Consider the following 14,148-nt stretch of genomic DNA (forward strand, 5'->3'; position numbering starts at 1 on the left):
CCCCCCCCATCAAAATCCCTGCCTCCCTTCCCACCTCTTTTTCCCGGGATCCTTCCACACCCGTCCCGACTTGGGCTTGCCCCGCGGGATGGCCACCGCCGCCTCCTGCCGCTTCTTGCCGCCTTTCCTGCGCCGCCGAGCCGCGGCCGGAGCCGCGGCGGCCCCGCTGGGCTCCTCGGGGGTCGCTCCCGGTCCCGATCCCGGGGTGGCCCCGTTCTCCCCCTCCATGATCCACGCGGCCCCGCGGCGTCGCCGAGAGACAACGTCAGAGCCGCGCTCCCCGCGGAAGCCACCGGGGCTCCCCGCCCGCCATTTTTGTAGCGGGCAACACCTTCCCCTCACGGCGCGGCCGCCATCTTGGGGCCGGGCAGCGCCGCCATCTTGGGGCCGGGCAGCGCCGCCCACCACCGGGGCCGGTACGGGGAGCGCCGCCCACCACCGGGGCCGGTACGGGGAGCGCCCGAACCCCTCCAAGCACCCCCGGGGCGAGCCCGCCCCCGCACCCCGAGCCGCCCCCGGAGACACGCGCGGGCTGGGCTGGGGGAGGAGAGACCTTTATTGGGGGCCGAACACGCTGAGGGCATCCCAGGGGGCTCCCGCACCGGGGACCCCTCCCCGGGATGCGGCAGCACGTGGGGGGCTTGGCCACGGCTACAGCGCCTGGGAAAGCAAAACCAGGGAAATCCGGGGAAGTCTCTGGGAGGCACAGAGAAACCGCCGGCTTGGGGCGGCCCTTCGGCGGGAGGAAGGGGGTGGATCAGCATTCCAGGGACTTGCAGGGATTCCCGGGGATCCCCGCCTCCCTCACCAGCTGGGTGTATGTGTGCTGCCGGGCAGCGTCGTATCCAAACGCCAGCACCGCCACGGCCACGCAGAATTCCAGGAGGCCGAGGAGCACGAAGGTGGAATCCAGCGCGTTGCTCAGGGTCTGCAAGGAGGAGAGAGGGGATATCCCGGGATCCACCACCCGGACAGGACCTGGATCCTTGAAATCCTGGGTGTCCGTACCTTGCTGCGCGTGTTGAGGCACCATTCCGGGCGGGTCTGGAAGGGTTTGGGGTTCTCGCAGCCGGGCACGTGCCGGGTGACGGCCGTGCCGTGGATCCCAGTGGCCACCAGCGTGCCCAGGACAATGCCCACGTTGACCACGCAGCAGGTCTTGATCTGCGGGAAGCACCCGGTGACACGGACCCCAGGAAGGGCTGCTTCCCACATGGATTATTAGACTGGGATCAAAGAACTCCTGGAGAAGGTGCCCAGTTTTGTCCCACTCATCCCACAGTGATTCCACAAGCCATGAGGGGCTCCTGGACCTTCCATCCCCCTCATCCCACAGTGACCCCAACCCCCGTCCTGTGCTCCATGTGGGAGAGCTGGGCACTTCCTGAGGGGGAGACTGGCCTGTGGATCCCGTGGGATGCATCCAGGCTGTGGAGGGGTCCTGGCAGCTGCTGGAAGGGACATAAGGAATGGGGGGAGACGTTGTCCCTCCCAGCCTGGATCTTACCAGCACGGGGCTGTCTCTCCTTTCACTTTCCACCAGCAACGAGCCCGAGACTAGGAGCTGCTTGGAAAACAGCGGGAATTGGTGTCAGCAGCAAGGCACCCTTCCCAGTGTCCCTCCAGCTGGGAATTGGGGTTCAGGGATGCACAAGCACCCCAGAATGTTGGGGGGGGGGGGGGGGGGTGTCAGTGGACACCTGGATATTGTCCCCAGTCCACCAGGACTCCCTGTGATTCCCATGTCCTTATCCCAACTTACCAGGATCCCAAGCCAGAAGAGGATCCCACTGGCCACAGGGAGGGAAGGGTTCCTGTGCTCCGACGCTGTCAGGATGATCCCAAAGCAGATGTGGACGATTCCAGTGAAGATGTGGATGGTCTGGGGAAGGATGAGGGAGAGGGATCCCAATCCCATTGCTGTGAGACGCATCCCACCCCAATCCCACGTCACAGTGCCGGGAGGGGACTGGGATGGGCACCTGTCCCAATATCCCCTCCACCCAGCAAGACAACCCCTGCGGATCCCCAATCCCTGCTGTGCCCCTGGAAGGCCGTGTCTCACCCCCAACACCTTGGGATGAGCCCTCCGGAAGCCTTGTGTTTGGAATGACGTCCTGGCAGGCGCAGGCGTCTGGGAGCCCGCGGCCAGCTGGGCCGCCCGGGGATCCGTGGCCGGGATCACCTCCGTGATGATCCTCACACTGCCGGCATCGGTCACCGTGGTGGCTGCCATGGCCTGGGAATGAGCCCGGGAAGCTGAAGGAATTTCCCAGGTGCCTTCCTCCTCCTCCTCCTCGCCACGGTCCCTTCACTGTCCGAAATCCCCGGGAGGCGCCGGCCAGGCAGGGACACACTCCCGCTGCCCTTTGCTCCTTGCGGGAAGCACGCTCATGGAATTCTCGTCAGGCCCCTCTTGCTCAACAAGGCAGCTTTGCCAACGGAGGCTCCCAAAATCCTGCACGGGAAGAGGGAGGGAGGGACAAAGGAACCCCTCTCAGGGCTCTGCAGCCTTGGGAAGGGTTGGATATTTTCCCCTCGGGATGCTCCCAGAGCCCCTTTTTCCCAGCGTTGAGTGAGTCCTTGCCATCCCAAATTGTGGAGGCTTTGCTTGGGAATCACCCCTGCAATTAGCCCAGCACCTAACGAGGTGTTCACAACCTAACCCTGCCCACTTCCCGGGAAAAACACTGATGGAGACGGGAAACTTCATAAAACCCGTCATAAAGGAAGCTCCTTTATTGCCATTTCTGGGAATTCTCCCTCCTCCATCCCTGTGGATTTGTCCCCAGTGAGGACGCACAGGAGGGATCCAGGGATCCGTGGCCAGCTCCATCAGGAGCCAAAGGGAAAGGAGATGCCATTACTTACCATGGGAAGTGGGAGCTCGGGCTGGGAATGGAGCCACCACACATGGCGAAGGCATCCCGGGGGATTCGGAGGCCCCTTCCTGCCTCCATCCCTCCTTCCTCCCAGAAAATGGCCATGGCCTTTTCTCCAGGAGGGTTGGGATACCCCGTGCCGTCCTGGAGGACCTCCTCAATTTTCCTGGATGTCTGATGTATGCAGGGTAGGAATTCCTTGGTCAAACAGGACTTTTTAGGGCCGGGATTCTGGCATCACCCCAACACCTCTCTCTCTGCCTGGGAAAGGACAGGACCGTCCAGCCGAGGATTTCAGGAGCAGGTGGGGCAACTTTTGGAAGTGTTTTTTCCTTCTCTCTGGCTCTAGAGGGAGCTGAGAGGCCGGGTTTGGAAGCACCGCGCTTCCAGAGCTCGGGAGATGCTTCCAGCCCTGCTTGGATGAGGCTTGGAACAAGCTGGACTAGTGGGAGGTGTCCCTGCCCATGGCAGAGGGGTGGAGCTGGATGATCCTTAAGGTCCCTTCCATCCCAAACCATTCCAGGATTCCGTGCCCTCCCCGTGCTCCTGCCCACCAGGGAACGGGACACCCCCTCCAAAGTGGCTGAAATCACATCCCGAAAAAAAGAGCTGGAAGAACAGACCTGGAAAGCAAAGAGCAGTGACCCTGGTCTCCATCCCGGCTCCGATGGCATTCCTCCATCCTGCATCCCCGATGGAAGCGAGCGCTTGGCCTTGTAAAGGGCTGCATCTGGCGGCACGGCTTTCCAGGAAAAACACGGACATGGACGGGATTCAGCCTCTTCATCACGTTCCTGATGCCTCGAAGCCTTTAATTCCTGCTGGTACCTCTTCCCTCTCCACACTCCAATCCTAACAATCCCAGGGATCTCATTCCAGCCCCAGGAAGGAACACTTGAGCCCCCGTGGAAATTCCGGGATCCCCTCCTTAGCCTTTAGGCAGCCGGGGCATCCTCCGCCGTTATCCACAGCTCACATTCCCAGCCAAAACCACCCTGCACGGTGGATTTCCTCCCAAATCCGCCTTTCCACATTCCTACAGCATTCCTGAAGTTCCAGCCTTGCAGCCAGAAACAGCCGTGGCTGCCCCCAGCCCCCAAAACCCCAACTTTCCGAGCGAGTTATCCATGGAAAAAGCGCTTTCCCCCTTCCTAAATCAAGCCAGGTCCAGCTGGGGATGGCAGGAGCCCAAGGTGGGATGTCGGGATTTGTTTTGGAAGGGGATTCCAGAGGAGGTGAAGCTTTGAAGCAGATGCAGGGAAGCGGCAAGGCTGGGCGGTGGAGCTTTCCAACCTTTTCTTTGCAGGAATTCTTGGCTTTGGAGATGGATGCAACACATTCCTTGGATTTTAACATTCATTTTCCCATTTTTTAGGACAAGCTTTGGATGAAGCCTGGCTGGATGCTCCGGTGGGGGCAGGGGGGGGATCAGGAGACCCTCCCAAATTCCCTCCCACCAGCACAGGACAAACTTTATGAGCCCTGGTGGAACCCAAATGCTTTTTCCAACCCCAAAATCCGTGAGGTTTTTTTTTCCTAAGAAAAACAGATTACGATGGAGAAAAGCTTGCCACAGAAAGTTGCTGCTTCCTGGGACAAACTTTATATCCCCATAAAAATACCAAAAGCCAACATACTGCTTTGCTTCCAGGTGTTTCTGCTTCCCACAGGGCTCTCTCCATACCGATTCCAGGAAGAAAGCCATGTTTTCTGGGAGAGGATTCAGGTTTTTTGGCTTTAAACACCCCAGTGTCCATCCTGGATTGGGGAATCCAGAGCTGGGAGCAGGTGGGAGGTTGGGGGGGGCATCACTGCCTGCTGGGGGGATCCGTACCTGGCATTTGGGACACGGTGCCATCGTTCCCAAACCCTGTCCCAGATGTGTCCGTCAACCCCCGCACGTGACATTCCACTCTTTGATCCGTTCGTTCCCAGGAAAGCTCCTGAGGATGCAGAAAAGTTCCAGTGTGGAATGGGACCTTAAGCACCTCCCAGGGATGGGGCAGCCACAGCTTCCGTGGGAAATCCATTCCCAGGAATGCCTCACCACCCTCACAGGGAAGAATTCCTTCCCAATATCCCGTCTATCCGTGCCCTCTGGCAGTGGGAAGCCATCCCCCCTTGTCCTGGCACTCCAGGCCCTTCCCCAAAATCCCTCTCCAGCTCTCCTGGGGCACCTTTAGCTGCTGGAAGAGTCTCCCTGGATCCTTCTCTTCCCAAGAGGAAGATCCATTGGGACACCCCTGTCCAGCTCATGGTTCCCCCTTCCAGCTCCTCCAAGGGTTTTGATTTTCCTTAGGGATCATCACCAGCAGGGACACAAAACTCTTGTGATCCCTGGCACCTGCTATTCCCAACTCCTGGAAGTCCCCACTTTCCCCCAGGACTGCAAATTCCCACTAAAAATAAAGAAACGTTAAAACCCCACCACCACAGTTCCATGGAACCTTCAATACTTACTCCAGCGTTTTCAGGGAGAGCTGCACCTAAACACTGGGATACTCTGGGAAAACAGACCCTGGTGCCAGTGGAGGAGGAGGAGGAAGCAGCCTCCTTCCCAGGAAAACCCACCGGAAAACACAGAACTCAGATGGGAGGCGGGATGGCTTTGCAGTGGTCCCCACGGAGCCAGGACAAGTCGGGATGCTCCGGAGGTGCAGGTGAGGAGCCGGAGCCGTAATGGGGTTGTGGCCACGGAGCTGAGCAGAGACAGCCTGTTCATCCCGCTCCCCAAAATCCCCAGGGCTTTTCCTACTGATCGGGCTCATTATTTTTTCAGAGCCGGGAGCAGAAATAACTGACAGGGAGTGAATAATCCATGAGGCTTTGGCTGAGCAGCCGGAGCATCGTCAGGGAGCGGGGAAAGGAGAAGGAAAACACTTCAGTCACCCCAAAACCTAAGGGAATGTTCAAGGAGGAGGTCACTGATCCCACTCTGGCACTCGAGGGGAAATTTGGGATTCCCAATCCCCAGAAATTAAGGGGATCTCCTCACAGGGCACTGGGAAGTCCCCAGGATGCTCCCACCCCTTGGAAAGTCAGCTCTGGGGTCTCCTTCCTCACCTCCATCCCACCTTTCCATTTCCACGAGCTTGGGATGCTCCTGAAATAACTTGATGCCACTGCTGGATGCTCATCACGACCTTGTTAAATCCTCCAGCATTCCCATGGATGCGGGATAATTATGGATGGACCTGTAACGAGCTTGTCAGGAGCTGACAAACCTGGTCTGGCTCAAAATGATCCCAGGGTCCTTCACCTTCCCTGAAAATGAAGGGTTTTTTTGGGAATTGCTGCATGGATAAGGTTTGGGAGCACCCCTCAGCCAGGGTTGTGGGAACGGGGAGCACATGGCACTGGTGTCCCCGTGTCACCTCACGGAGCAGCCCCAGCCCCGGGGCAGCTTCTCCGGTGGCGGAAGAACCGGGATGTGCTGGCACCACCGGCATCGCCGCCGCTGTCCGGCAGAGCTAAATATAGCAGGACCTTGCTTGGAATGTGGCAGGGGAGAGGGGGTTTGGGGAGCAGCATTCCCTCAGGAGAGCAAGTGCTGAGGGGTTTGTGGGGCTGGAATTCCCTCAGAATCACGTACCAGGGTTTAGGAGGGTGGAATTCCCTCAGGAAAGGGGTTTTGAGGGGCGGAATTCCCTCAGGAGAGAGCAGGTACCAGGGTTTTGAGGGTAGAATTCCCTCAAGAGAGCAGCAGGCACTGGGGGTTTAGAGGAGCAAAAGTCCCTTGGGAGCAGGTGCCAGGGGTTTAGGAGAGCAGAATTCCCCCCGGGGTTTGGAGGGCAGAATTCTCTCGCAAGAGAAAGCAGGTCCCAGGAGTTCAGGAGGGGGCAGAATTCCCTCAGGAGAGAGCAGGTGCCGCTACATCAGGCGGGATGAGCCCCTTTCCTGAGAGACAGCAACTCTCTGAGGGGGAAGTGAGAAGCCTGGGGAAGCTCCTATGCTGCAAATTCCCAAATTCAGGAGACACGAGCCCGGAGAGAGCGTTTATTCCCAAGATAAAATAAAGCCAACAGGGAACAAGCCGAGGTAGATGCTCCGGTGACCCGCCCGGCTCCCGGCACACATCGGGGTCACTCCAAGCCACCAGACCCCCGGGAATTCCTGAACCCCGATGCGAGCGAACCCCAGCATCCCACCGGGGACTGACAGGCAGGAATTACCCAAGATTCCTCCCTGGAGAAGCCCCTTCCCACAGCAGCCAGCAAGTGGAGCCCCTCAGAGCAGGCCCAGGGGCACAGGGACAGGGAATTTGGGGGTGTCCCTGGCTTTTGGGAGGGGGACCAGCGCATCCCGGCCGGCGGCGCGGCGGGAGGAGGATGCCGTAGCCCTGGGATTTGGGAGCGATAGAGGCAGGATCCCATTCCGACGTCCTCGGGGTCAGACTTCAGGAGCAGCCAGCTGCAAGGAGACCGGGAGGTGTTTTGGAAAAGGGGCAGGATTTGGGGGGACCCCCTTGCCTCTCTCCCCGAGCACCCACCACCCCCGGGGGTTTGGGATCTCCTCCCCATTCCCAGAGCAGAGAGGTGGATGTTCTCTGGGATGCTCCCTGGGGATTGGGGTGGGATGTTTTCCCAGGGAGGGGACACTGATGGCAGCGGGATGGGGGCTGTCATCCCGGGAGCCATCCCACTCCCGATTCAGCTCCTCTCCAGGATATTCCTTGGATCACCTCGCTGTAGCTGGGAGGCTGAGGCAGCTCCGCCGGTGGCACGGCCAGATCCACCCGGGTGGCACTGGGGACGATCAGCATAGCCTGGGAAACACACCGGGATTATGGGAGACACCGGGATCAGGGGAGGAGGTTTTTGGGATCCATCCCTGCCGCCCCCCCAGTCCTACCTCATTGGAGCTGAGGCGCGTGGCCCGGCACCAGAAATTGGCGGTGGCCACGGCAATGCAGAATTCCAGGATGGTGAAGATGAGCAGCACGATGGAAATCCCATTCCCTGCAAGCTCCAGGATGGGGAAAACCCCATCAGTACGCCCCGGAGGGGGAATCCCACCAAGGGCAGCCCGCATTCCGGGGCTCCCCCTTCCTCTCCCACTGCATTCCTGGCTCCAAGGTCTCCCTCCCAGCCCTCCATCCCGCCGTTTTTATGGCTCATGGATGCTTCCAGGGGGTGAGTCATCTCCCGAGGTACCTGCCTAAAATAGGTCATGCCGGCAGAGGAGAAGCCGCCACCCCACCACGGGGATTTGGGAAAGGGCACAGCACCCCGTGGGGGTTGGAGAACAGGCCAGGGGCTTCCCAAGGGCCGGAATTCTGGCTGGTGGGATTTTACCAGGACGAGATAGCTGTAGTAGTTGAAGCTGGAGCGGTAGAGCCCATTGAGGTTGAGGTCCACGATGAAGGCCACAATTCCCAGGAGCGCGAAGATGGCGCTGATGACGTTCATGGTCTGGCTGCCCTTCACCTGAGAGCGCCCCAGAGGGGTTTTGGGGCGGGCGGGGGAGGTGTGTGGGGCAGACCCCCCCCCAAAATCCCCGAGGGACACCCCGCCCACCCCACGGGATCGCCACCGGCGTGCTCCTGGGAAAACTCACCGCGCATTCTGTGGGGCTCTTCTCGGCGCCGATGGAGAGGCAGCCGGAGATGATGAACTGCAGCGGGAGAGAGGGGGCTCAGCCGGCTCTGGGGGCACCCCAAACCTGCCCAGAGGTGGCACTAACGGGGCACAGGGGACAGCCCCTGCTCTTGTTTTCCAGGCCTTGGGAGCAGCAGGTGCATCATTCCCAGTGGGCATCCCACCTGCTGGCATCCCTCCCCAGAGAGATTCCCTTCCCCGGGGGCATCGTTCCCTGGTGGGATTCCCTTCCTGGCGGGCATCCCAGCACCCTAGACATCCTTTCCCGGTGGGAATCCCTTCCCAGCAGGATCCCTTCCCGGCCCCCCAGCACGCACCGACACGCCGCCCAGGAAGGGGATCTCTCCGATGACGAAGACGGAGGTGTAGACGTTGGTGAGCGTGGTCAGGACGATCCCGAAGCCGATGTGCAGGAATCCCGTCATGATCTGGATGGTCTGGAAGCGCGGGAGGGGTGGGAATGGGGTCAACTCATCCCCCCCCCCCCCCCCCCCCAAACCCCCCCGGGGGTGGGGGGGGGGGTTAATCCCAGCGCCTCTTCAGAGACACAGCATCTCCTGAAGGATCAGCTGGAATCCCCGGGAATGGGCTGAGGGGGGATTTTCCAAGGGTTTCCCCCCCCAAACTCACCCCCATGACGCGGTTCTTGCCCTTGGGGAGGGTCTCTGCCGTGTACATGACGGCGCGGCTGCCCAGCCGGAGGCTCCCCATGCCCTGCATGAGGAGAGCGGGGGGGGGCACCGGGACCCCCCGGAGCAGCCCCGGTCCCCACCGGGGCCGCCCCCGCCCCACCCCGCCACGGCCCGCGCCCATTGGCTGAGCGCCGTGACGTCAGCGGCTGCGGCATCCCCCAACCCCTCCCCGGGGCACCGCCCAGCCCACGGGGGGACACGGGGGGACAGAGGGGACAGCCCCCCAAAGGCCGGGCAGGGCGGGATGTGAGGCTGCGAGGGGCCGGGGAGATGCTCCATGGGATGGGGAGATGCTCCATGGGGCCACGCGGCGTGGGGGGAGATTCCCAGTGTTGTCCCCCCACCATTCCGGGCAGGGCTCCAGGACGCCGTGTTCCCGTAGGGAAAAGCGGCTCATCCCAAACCCACCCGGCAAGGGAGTTCAGGAAAATCGGGGTGCCAGCGCTCCCCTAAAAGCGCTCCCCCCTCCCTCCTCATTGCCGCCCCTTCCAGCTCCGCGCCGTGTTTACAGGAGCGCAGAAAGGAAAGAAAAAAATAAAAGGAGAGAAAAGAAAAGAAAAAAAAACACTCCCGCAGCGAATTCCTGGAAGAAAAATCCATCAAGGGCCATTAGGCTCCTGCGGCTCCTCCCCGCAGAGCCGGGGGCACGGACGGGGCGGGGGAGCGGCCCTCAGGACGCGGAGCTGGGCACTGCCCCAGGCACAATTTTCCCCAGATCGCCTTCCCCAGGCAGGGATGGTCGTGAATATCCTCCTGGGTCTGCTCCCTGCTGCAGGAGGGGAGGAGCGGCGGGGATCCCCCGCACCGATCCCATCCGCTTTCCCCCCAAACTGGCTTCATTCCCCATTTTTAGGGCGTCCAGCCCCAAGGAGAAGGAGCCGAGAGCTTCAGGCAGAGGATTAAACCCGTTATCAGGGAATAGCGAGGGGGACTGAGGGGGGCACATGATACCGCCCTGCGCCCCAAAATTCATGGAGGACACCCCTGTACCCCATCTTGATCCAGACATTCTCCCGGCTCGGAATCCCTCACGGAGAGATCCCGGCATGGGGTTCGCAGGGCACGGGAGACGCAGAGCCCAGCGCTCCAGGAGGAACGCCCCATTTCCCTGGGGCAGGAACAGCCCACGGGGAGGGAGAAGGGCCTGCCCCACGAGCCCTCGGGCCAAGGGGTGAACATTCCCGGGGTGGATGCCGTCCAGGAGAAAGGAGCGGAATTGGGGCTGGGGGTGTCAGCAGCTCAGTGCCCCCAGAAAACCCCTGGGGCTGGCAGGGTCCCCTCACCCCCACCCTACACGCATCTCCTTCAGGAACACACGGTGTCCCCATTCCTCACCTCCAGGGTGGTCCCGCAGCTCAGGAGGGGGGTGCTCCAGGTGGTATCCAGCCCGGCCAGCGCTGGTCACCCCAGGGTCAGCTCCCCACCGGACAGCGGCCGGCACCGGGAGCCACATGCGGCCACACGCGACAGAGGTTGGCAGGGAGAGCACAAGCACGGCTGTGACAGGGATTTGGGGACCTCCAAAGTCCTTCCCTCCATGCCCAGGGCAGAGGGACCCACCCGGGGGTCACTGCCCTGTCTCCTCTCCCCCCTCCAAACATCCACTCCCCCAGAGCGTCCTGTGCAGAAGCTGGGGCTGCAAGGAGAAGCACAAAGCACATTCCCGCGGGAGCCTCCATCGGGATAAGGATGGGAAAACAGGTAAGAGCCTCCCCAGCCACGGCTTTAACAGCTGGGAGGAGGGTGGTGGCCGCCGGTCTCCCAGTGGGAAGCTGGGTGGGGCGGGCCTGCCCCTTGCATCCACCTGGGGCTCGTTTCCAGAATCTCCCAAGGATTTGATCCTGGCTGCCCGTCCCACCTTTCCCAGCGGGAAACAGGGACTGTCCCATGGGACACTGCAGAGTCCCTGAGGAGGGCGAGCCCTGCTCCGTAGCAACCAAACCATGCGTGTGTGACCCACAGCATTCCCATCCCGGATCCACACCCAGCAGGTGCCAGCTGTTGGGAAGGAAGGGGCCCTGTCCCAGCCCAGACTCAGCCCAGTTCTTTGGGGAAGTGCTGATTTATTTAAAACAGAGCATCCTCAGGAGTATCTGAGCTGCCAAGAGGAGCCTCATCCGTCTCAGAGGAGCTCCCCGGAGATGGGGGAACTCCAACTCCCTTTGCCTCTGGAGGATCTTCTCCGACTCCGAGCACAGGGTGTTGTTCCCACTTGGCAGCCCCGCAAGATCCTGGCAGCCATGCGCTGGGCACCGGCGCCTCGGGGACACTTCCTGCTGCGCCACTTGCTGCTGGGAACTCTTCACCGGAGCAGGCCGGGCTCCCAGTTTGACTTCCAGGCTCTTCTTGGCCACGTGGATCCTCAGGGCTGAGCGGGTCCCGCTGATATCCGCGGATCCGAGGGAGCTCGGAGAGCAGGCCCTGGCATCTTCTCCGTCCGGAGTCTGGCAGCTCCCGCTGAGGCTCTCGGAGCGTGGCAGGCTGGAGTGACAGGAGGCATGGGGCATGGCATGGCAGGAGGAATGGGGTGACGCTCCCCGCTGCACCAGTTGCTCCTGGGAACACCTCACTGGAACGGGCTGGGCTCTCAGCTTGACTTCCAGGTTCTTCTTGGCCACGTGCATCCTCAAGGACGAGCAGTTCCTTCTCACGCTCGCAGCTCCAAGGGAGCAGCAGGATCCGTCCACGGGGTCCTCTCCATCCAGAGTCCGGCAGCTCTCGCTGAGGCTCCGGGAAGGACGGAGGCTCCCGGAGGAGCTGGAGGAGGCGCAGCAGGGCAGGCGGCCGCGCTCCAGCAGCTGCTCCAGGTCCTCCCACGAGAGCTGCCACATCTCCGAGTCCCGCGGGAAGGACACCCCGGGCCACAGCGGCGTCACCAGGTCCTGCAGCTCCCGGGCCGCTGTGGCGCAGGGGGCGCAGCCGGGGCCGCAGCCGCAGGGGATGTACGGGGCGCTCCCGGGGGCAGCCGCGCCCTGCGGAGGGGTCTCCTCAGCCGGGGGGGAGCCGGGAGCCCCTGGGGCTGCTCGGCCGCGCCGGGACCCCGCGGCCCGGCTCCCGGGGCGCTTCCGTGCCTTCCGAATGCGGGCGGCCAGCAGGACGGCCGTAGTGGCCACCAGCAGGACAAGCGCGGGGAGCAGGACGCTCATGGCTTCACCCACGTCCCATCGTGGCCGCACTGGGAGCCGGGGCTGGTGGCACGTGTCCTGTGGAGACACCGCGCTGATGTCACAGTGCTGCGGGCGGGGACACCTGTGTGACGTCACAGCCCCGGGGCACCCCGGCGCTCACCCCTTTTGTGACGTCACGGCCGCGGGTCACCCATCCCGAATCCAAATATGAACTCCCTCCCCGTAAAAGCAATACACCAGCCCAGCACAAAGGCTGGGAGCACATCCAGGCCGCTTTCAGCACCTCCTGACGCCGCTGCGGGACCTTCGGGACCCTCGGGGGGCTCCCCCCGCCAGCGACCCCTGCCCGGTGCGGGGGTGGGAACGGGATGCGCCGCGTTTCCCTCCGGAACTAACGTTCCCGCCGCGTTTCCCGGCCGGACCACGGGCGGGACGTGTTTGGGGACGGACCAATGGCGGCGCCCTTGCGGCACTTCCGGCGTGTCCCGGCGATGTGGCGATGGCGGCTCCCGGGGCCGCTCCGGGCCGGGGGAGGTCAGGGGGCCCCGCCCGTGCTTTTTGGGGGGTTCAGAGGGCCGGGGGGACCTTCCCGGGCCACTGGGGCTTGGGGTGGGGCTCGGAAGGGCTGGCACCGGGGAGGTACTGAGGGCTTGGCGGGACCCCCGGCTGGGCTGTGCTGGCCTGGGGGAATCTTGAGACCGGGAAGGGAAGGCCCCGCGGGGTCACTCCTCCCCTCCCGGCGCTGCCCGAACCCCCCATCCCGCCCAGAGCCGTGACCCCCCGCTCTGTCCCGCAGGTCCCGGCGGCGTCGCGGTTCCCCGGGCGGGGCTCAAGAAGTTGGCGCTGCCCCCGGATTACAGCGGTGAGGGGGATGGAGGGCGGGAGAACCCCGCGAGGGGTGGAGGGGGCGCTCGCCGGTCTGTTCCCGGAGATCCCGGTGATCCTGGTGTTCCCCGGCAGGGATCACCTTCCCGGAGAAGCCGAAGCTGAAGTTCATGGACAAGGTGCCGGCGGTGCCCAAGGTCCGACGGGAGCCGCGGCGGCTCCGTGACATCCGTGGCCCGTCCCAGGTGGCCACCGACTTCACCCAGGGCCAGTACGGGATCCTGGTGAGTGGGAACGGACCGAGGGGGAGCATTCCAGAGGCTGGGATCGCGTGTTCCCGGGCAGGACACGGGACCCTCCGTGCACTGAGTGTGCCTGAGCCGTCCCCCCCTTGTCCCCCCGCAGGCTTTGGGCGGGGGGTACCTGCACTGGGGCCACTTCGAGATGATCCGCCTGACCATCGGCCGCAGCATCGACCCCAAGGCCATGTTCGCCGTGTGGCGCGTGCCCGCCCCCTACAAGTCGGTGACGCGGAAAAGTCTGGGACACCGGATGGGCGGCGGGAAGGGCCCCATCGAGCACTACGTGACGGCGGTGAAGAGCGGGAGGCTGGTGGTGGAGGTGGGCGGGCGCTGCGAGTTCGCGGAGGTCAGGCCCTTCCTGGCCCAGGTGGCCCAAAAACTGCCCTTCCCGGCCATCCCCGTCAGCCGGGAGAGCCTCCAGGAGATGCGGAGGGAAGAGGAGGAGAAGAGGCTCAACAACCAAAATCCCTGGACTTTCGAGCGCGTGGTGGCCTCCAACATGCTGGGGATGAGGAAGTACCTGAGCCCCTACGACCTGCGGCTCAAGGGACGTTACTGGGGCAAGTTCTTCCTGAGGCACAGGGTGTGAGGAGCGGCCGGATTGGATTCCTTTGGGAATTAAACTCTTCCACAAGAGCCTAGCGTGGGTTTGGGAGCTGGGAGTGTCCTGAGGGATACATGGATCAGGCTTTGAGGGATGAGGATCTTTATCCCAAAGTGGG

The 14,148-nt window shown here is 62.7% G+C and overlaps 4 protein-coding genes and 1 long non-coding RNA gene across 10 annotated transcripts; 2 read left to right on the top strand and 3 right to left on the bottom strand.

Moving 5' to 3' along the window:
- Positions 1 to 538: 538 nt before the first annotated feature.
- On the bottom strand, positions 539 to 3,124 carry LOC121661950 (membrane-spanning 4-domains subfamily A member 15-like). 4 transcript variants are annotated; one of them, XM_042022627.1, is made up of 7 exons: positions 2,872 to 3,113; positions 2,066 to 2,458; positions 1,763 to 1,882; positions 1,508 to 1,567; positions 1,009 to 1,164; positions 809 to 928; positions 539 to 660 (listed from the first exon to the last, which is right to left on the bottom strand). In XM_042022627.1, exons 2-7 carry the CDS (start codon positions 2,234 to 2,236, stop codon positions 652 to 654), a joined length of 636 nt encoding a protein of 211 aa, XP_041878561.1. In that variant the 5' UTR covers positions 2,237 to 2,458; positions 2,872 to 3,113; the 3' UTR covers positions 539 to 651. The 4 variants fall into 4 exon arrangements, with proteins under 4 accessions (XP_041878561.1, XP_041878560.1, XP_041878558.1 ...); XM_042022626.1 differs by having other exon boundaries at positions 539 to 928; positions 2,075 to 2,458; positions 2,872 to 3,124; XM_042022624.1 differs by having other exon boundaries at positions 539 to 928; positions 2,872 to 3,114.
- Positions 3,125 to 3,251: 127 nt separating this feature from the next.
- LOC121661952 lies at positions 3,252 to 4,516 on the top strand. The gene is made up of 2 exons (XR_006015138.1): positions 3,252 to 3,706; positions 4,258 to 4,516. It is a non-coding gene; the product is annotated as an uncharacterized LOC121661952 (long non-coding RNA).
- A 2,348-nt stretch (positions 4,517 to 6,864) lies between these two features.
- MS4A3 (membrane spanning 4-domains A3) lies at positions 6,865 to 10,638 on the bottom strand. 2 transcript variants are annotated; one of them, XR_006015139.1, is made up of 7 exons: positions 9,110 to 10,638; positions 8,797 to 8,916; positions 8,439 to 8,495; positions 8,177 to 8,308; positions 7,734 to 7,840; positions 7,564 to 7,647; positions 6,865 to 7,292 (listed from the first exon to the last, which is right to left on the bottom strand). XR_006015139.1 is itself a non-coding variant. In XM_042022643.1 (7 exons), the coding sequence occupies exons 1-7, from the start codon at positions 9,290 to 9,292 to the stop codon at positions 7,272 to 7,274; spliced, it is 711 nt and encodes a 236-aa protein (XP_041878577.1). In that variant the 5' UTR covers positions 9,293 to 10,638; the 3' UTR covers positions 6,865 to 7,271. The 2 variants fall into 2 exon arrangements, 1 of the variants encoding a protein (XP_041878577.1); XM_042022643.1 differs by having other exon boundaries at positions 7,734 to 7,847.
- Positions 10,639 to 10,977: 339 nt separating this feature from the next.
- On the bottom strand, positions 10,978 to 12,648 carry LOC121661955. Of its 2 annotated transcripts, none has more exons than XM_042022640.1 (2): positions 11,689 to 12,648; positions 10,978 to 11,658 (listed from the first exon to the last, which is right to left on the bottom strand). In XM_042022640.1, the coding sequence occupies exons 1-2, from the start codon at positions 12,315 to 12,317 to the stop codon at positions 11,235 to 11,237; spliced, it is 1,053 nt and encodes a 350-aa protein (XP_041878574.1). In that variant the 5' UTR covers positions 12,318 to 12,648; the 3' UTR covers positions 10,978 to 11,234. The 2 variants fall into 2 exon arrangements, with proteins under 2 accessions (XP_041878574.1, XP_041878575.1); XM_042022641.1 differs by having other exon boundaries at positions 10,978 to 11,654; positions 11,685 to 12,648.
- Positions 12,649 to 12,726: 78 nt separating this feature from the next.
- On the top strand, positions 12,727 to 14,062 carry MRPL16 (mitochondrial ribosomal protein L16). Its single transcript, XM_042022642.1, has 4 exons — positions 12,727 to 12,833; positions 13,096 to 13,161; positions 13,260 to 13,408; positions 13,530 to 14,062. The coding sequence occupies exons 1-4, from the start codon at positions 12,752 to 12,754 to the stop codon at positions 14,013 to 14,015; spliced, it is 783 nt and encodes a 260-aa protein (XP_041878576.1). The 5' UTR covers positions 12,727 to 12,751; the 3' UTR covers positions 14,016 to 14,062.
- Positions 14,063 to 14,148: the final 86 nt, after the last annotated feature.

This window comes from Corvus kubaryi, unplaced genomic scaffold (assembly GCF_017639235.1).
Source record: "Corvus kubaryi isolate FWS band 111438036 unplaced genomic scaffold, C.kubaryi_AGA036_p1.0 37219, whole genome shotgun sequence".
Lineage (NCBI taxonomy): Eukaryota > Metazoa > Chordata > Aves > Passeriformes > Corvidae > Corvus > Corvus kubaryi.

What these genes read in the sequence shown, in the direction of transcription:
- LOC121661950 (XM_042022624.1), bottom strand. Translation starts at nt 2,236, where the DNA reads ATGGCAGCCACCACGGTGACCGATGCCGGCAGTGTGAGGATCATCACG. An exon ending in CTCATCCCAAGGTGTTGGGG is followed by an intron (nt 1,883 to 2,065) that starts GTGAGACACGGC and finishes ATCCTTCCCCAG; the next exon opens with ACCATCCACATCTTCACTGG. An exon ending in GCCTCAACACGCGCAGCAAG is followed by an intron (nt 929 to 1,008) that starts GTACGGACACCC and finishes TCCTCCTTGCAG; the next exon opens with ACCCTGAGCAACGCGCTGGA.
- MS4A3 (XM_042022643.1), bottom strand. Translation starts at nt 9,292, where the DNA reads ATGGGCGCGGGCCGTGGCGGGGTGGGGCGGGGGCGGCCCCGGTGGGGA. An exon ending in AGAGCCCCACAGAATGCGCG is followed by an intron (nt 8,309 to 8,438) that starts GTGAGTTTTCCC and finishes GGGCGCTCTCAG; the next exon opens with GTGAAGGGCAGCCAGACCAT. An exon ending in ACTACAGCTATCTCGTCCTG is followed by an intron (nt 7,848 to 8,176) that starts GTAAAATCCCAC and finishes CCCATCCTGGAG; the next exon opens with CTTGCAGGGAATGGGATTTC.
- LOC121661955 (XM_042022640.1), bottom strand. Translation starts at nt 12,317, where the DNA reads ATGAGCGTCCTGCTCCCCGCGCTTGTCCTGCTGGTGGCCACTACGGCC. An exon ending in GGAGCGTCACCCCATTCCTC is followed by an intron (nt 11,659 to 11,688) that starts CTGCCATGCCAT and finishes TGCCTCCTGTCA; the next exon opens with CTCCAGCCTGCCACGCTCCG.
- MRPL16 (XM_042022642.1), top strand. Translation starts at nt 12,752, where the DNA reads ATGGCGGCGCCCTTGCGGCACTTCCGGCGTGTCCCGGCGATGTGGCGA. An exon ending in GCCGCTCCGGGCCGGGGGAG is followed by an intron (nt 12,834 to 13,095) that starts GTCAGGGGGCCC and finishes TCTGTCCCGCAG; the next exon opens with GTCCCGGCGGCGTCGCGGTT. An exon ending in GCTGCCCCCGGATTACAGCG is followed by an intron (nt 13,162 to 13,259) that starts GTGAGGGGGATG and finishes GTTCCCCGGCAG; the next exon opens with GGATCACCTTCCCGGAGAAG.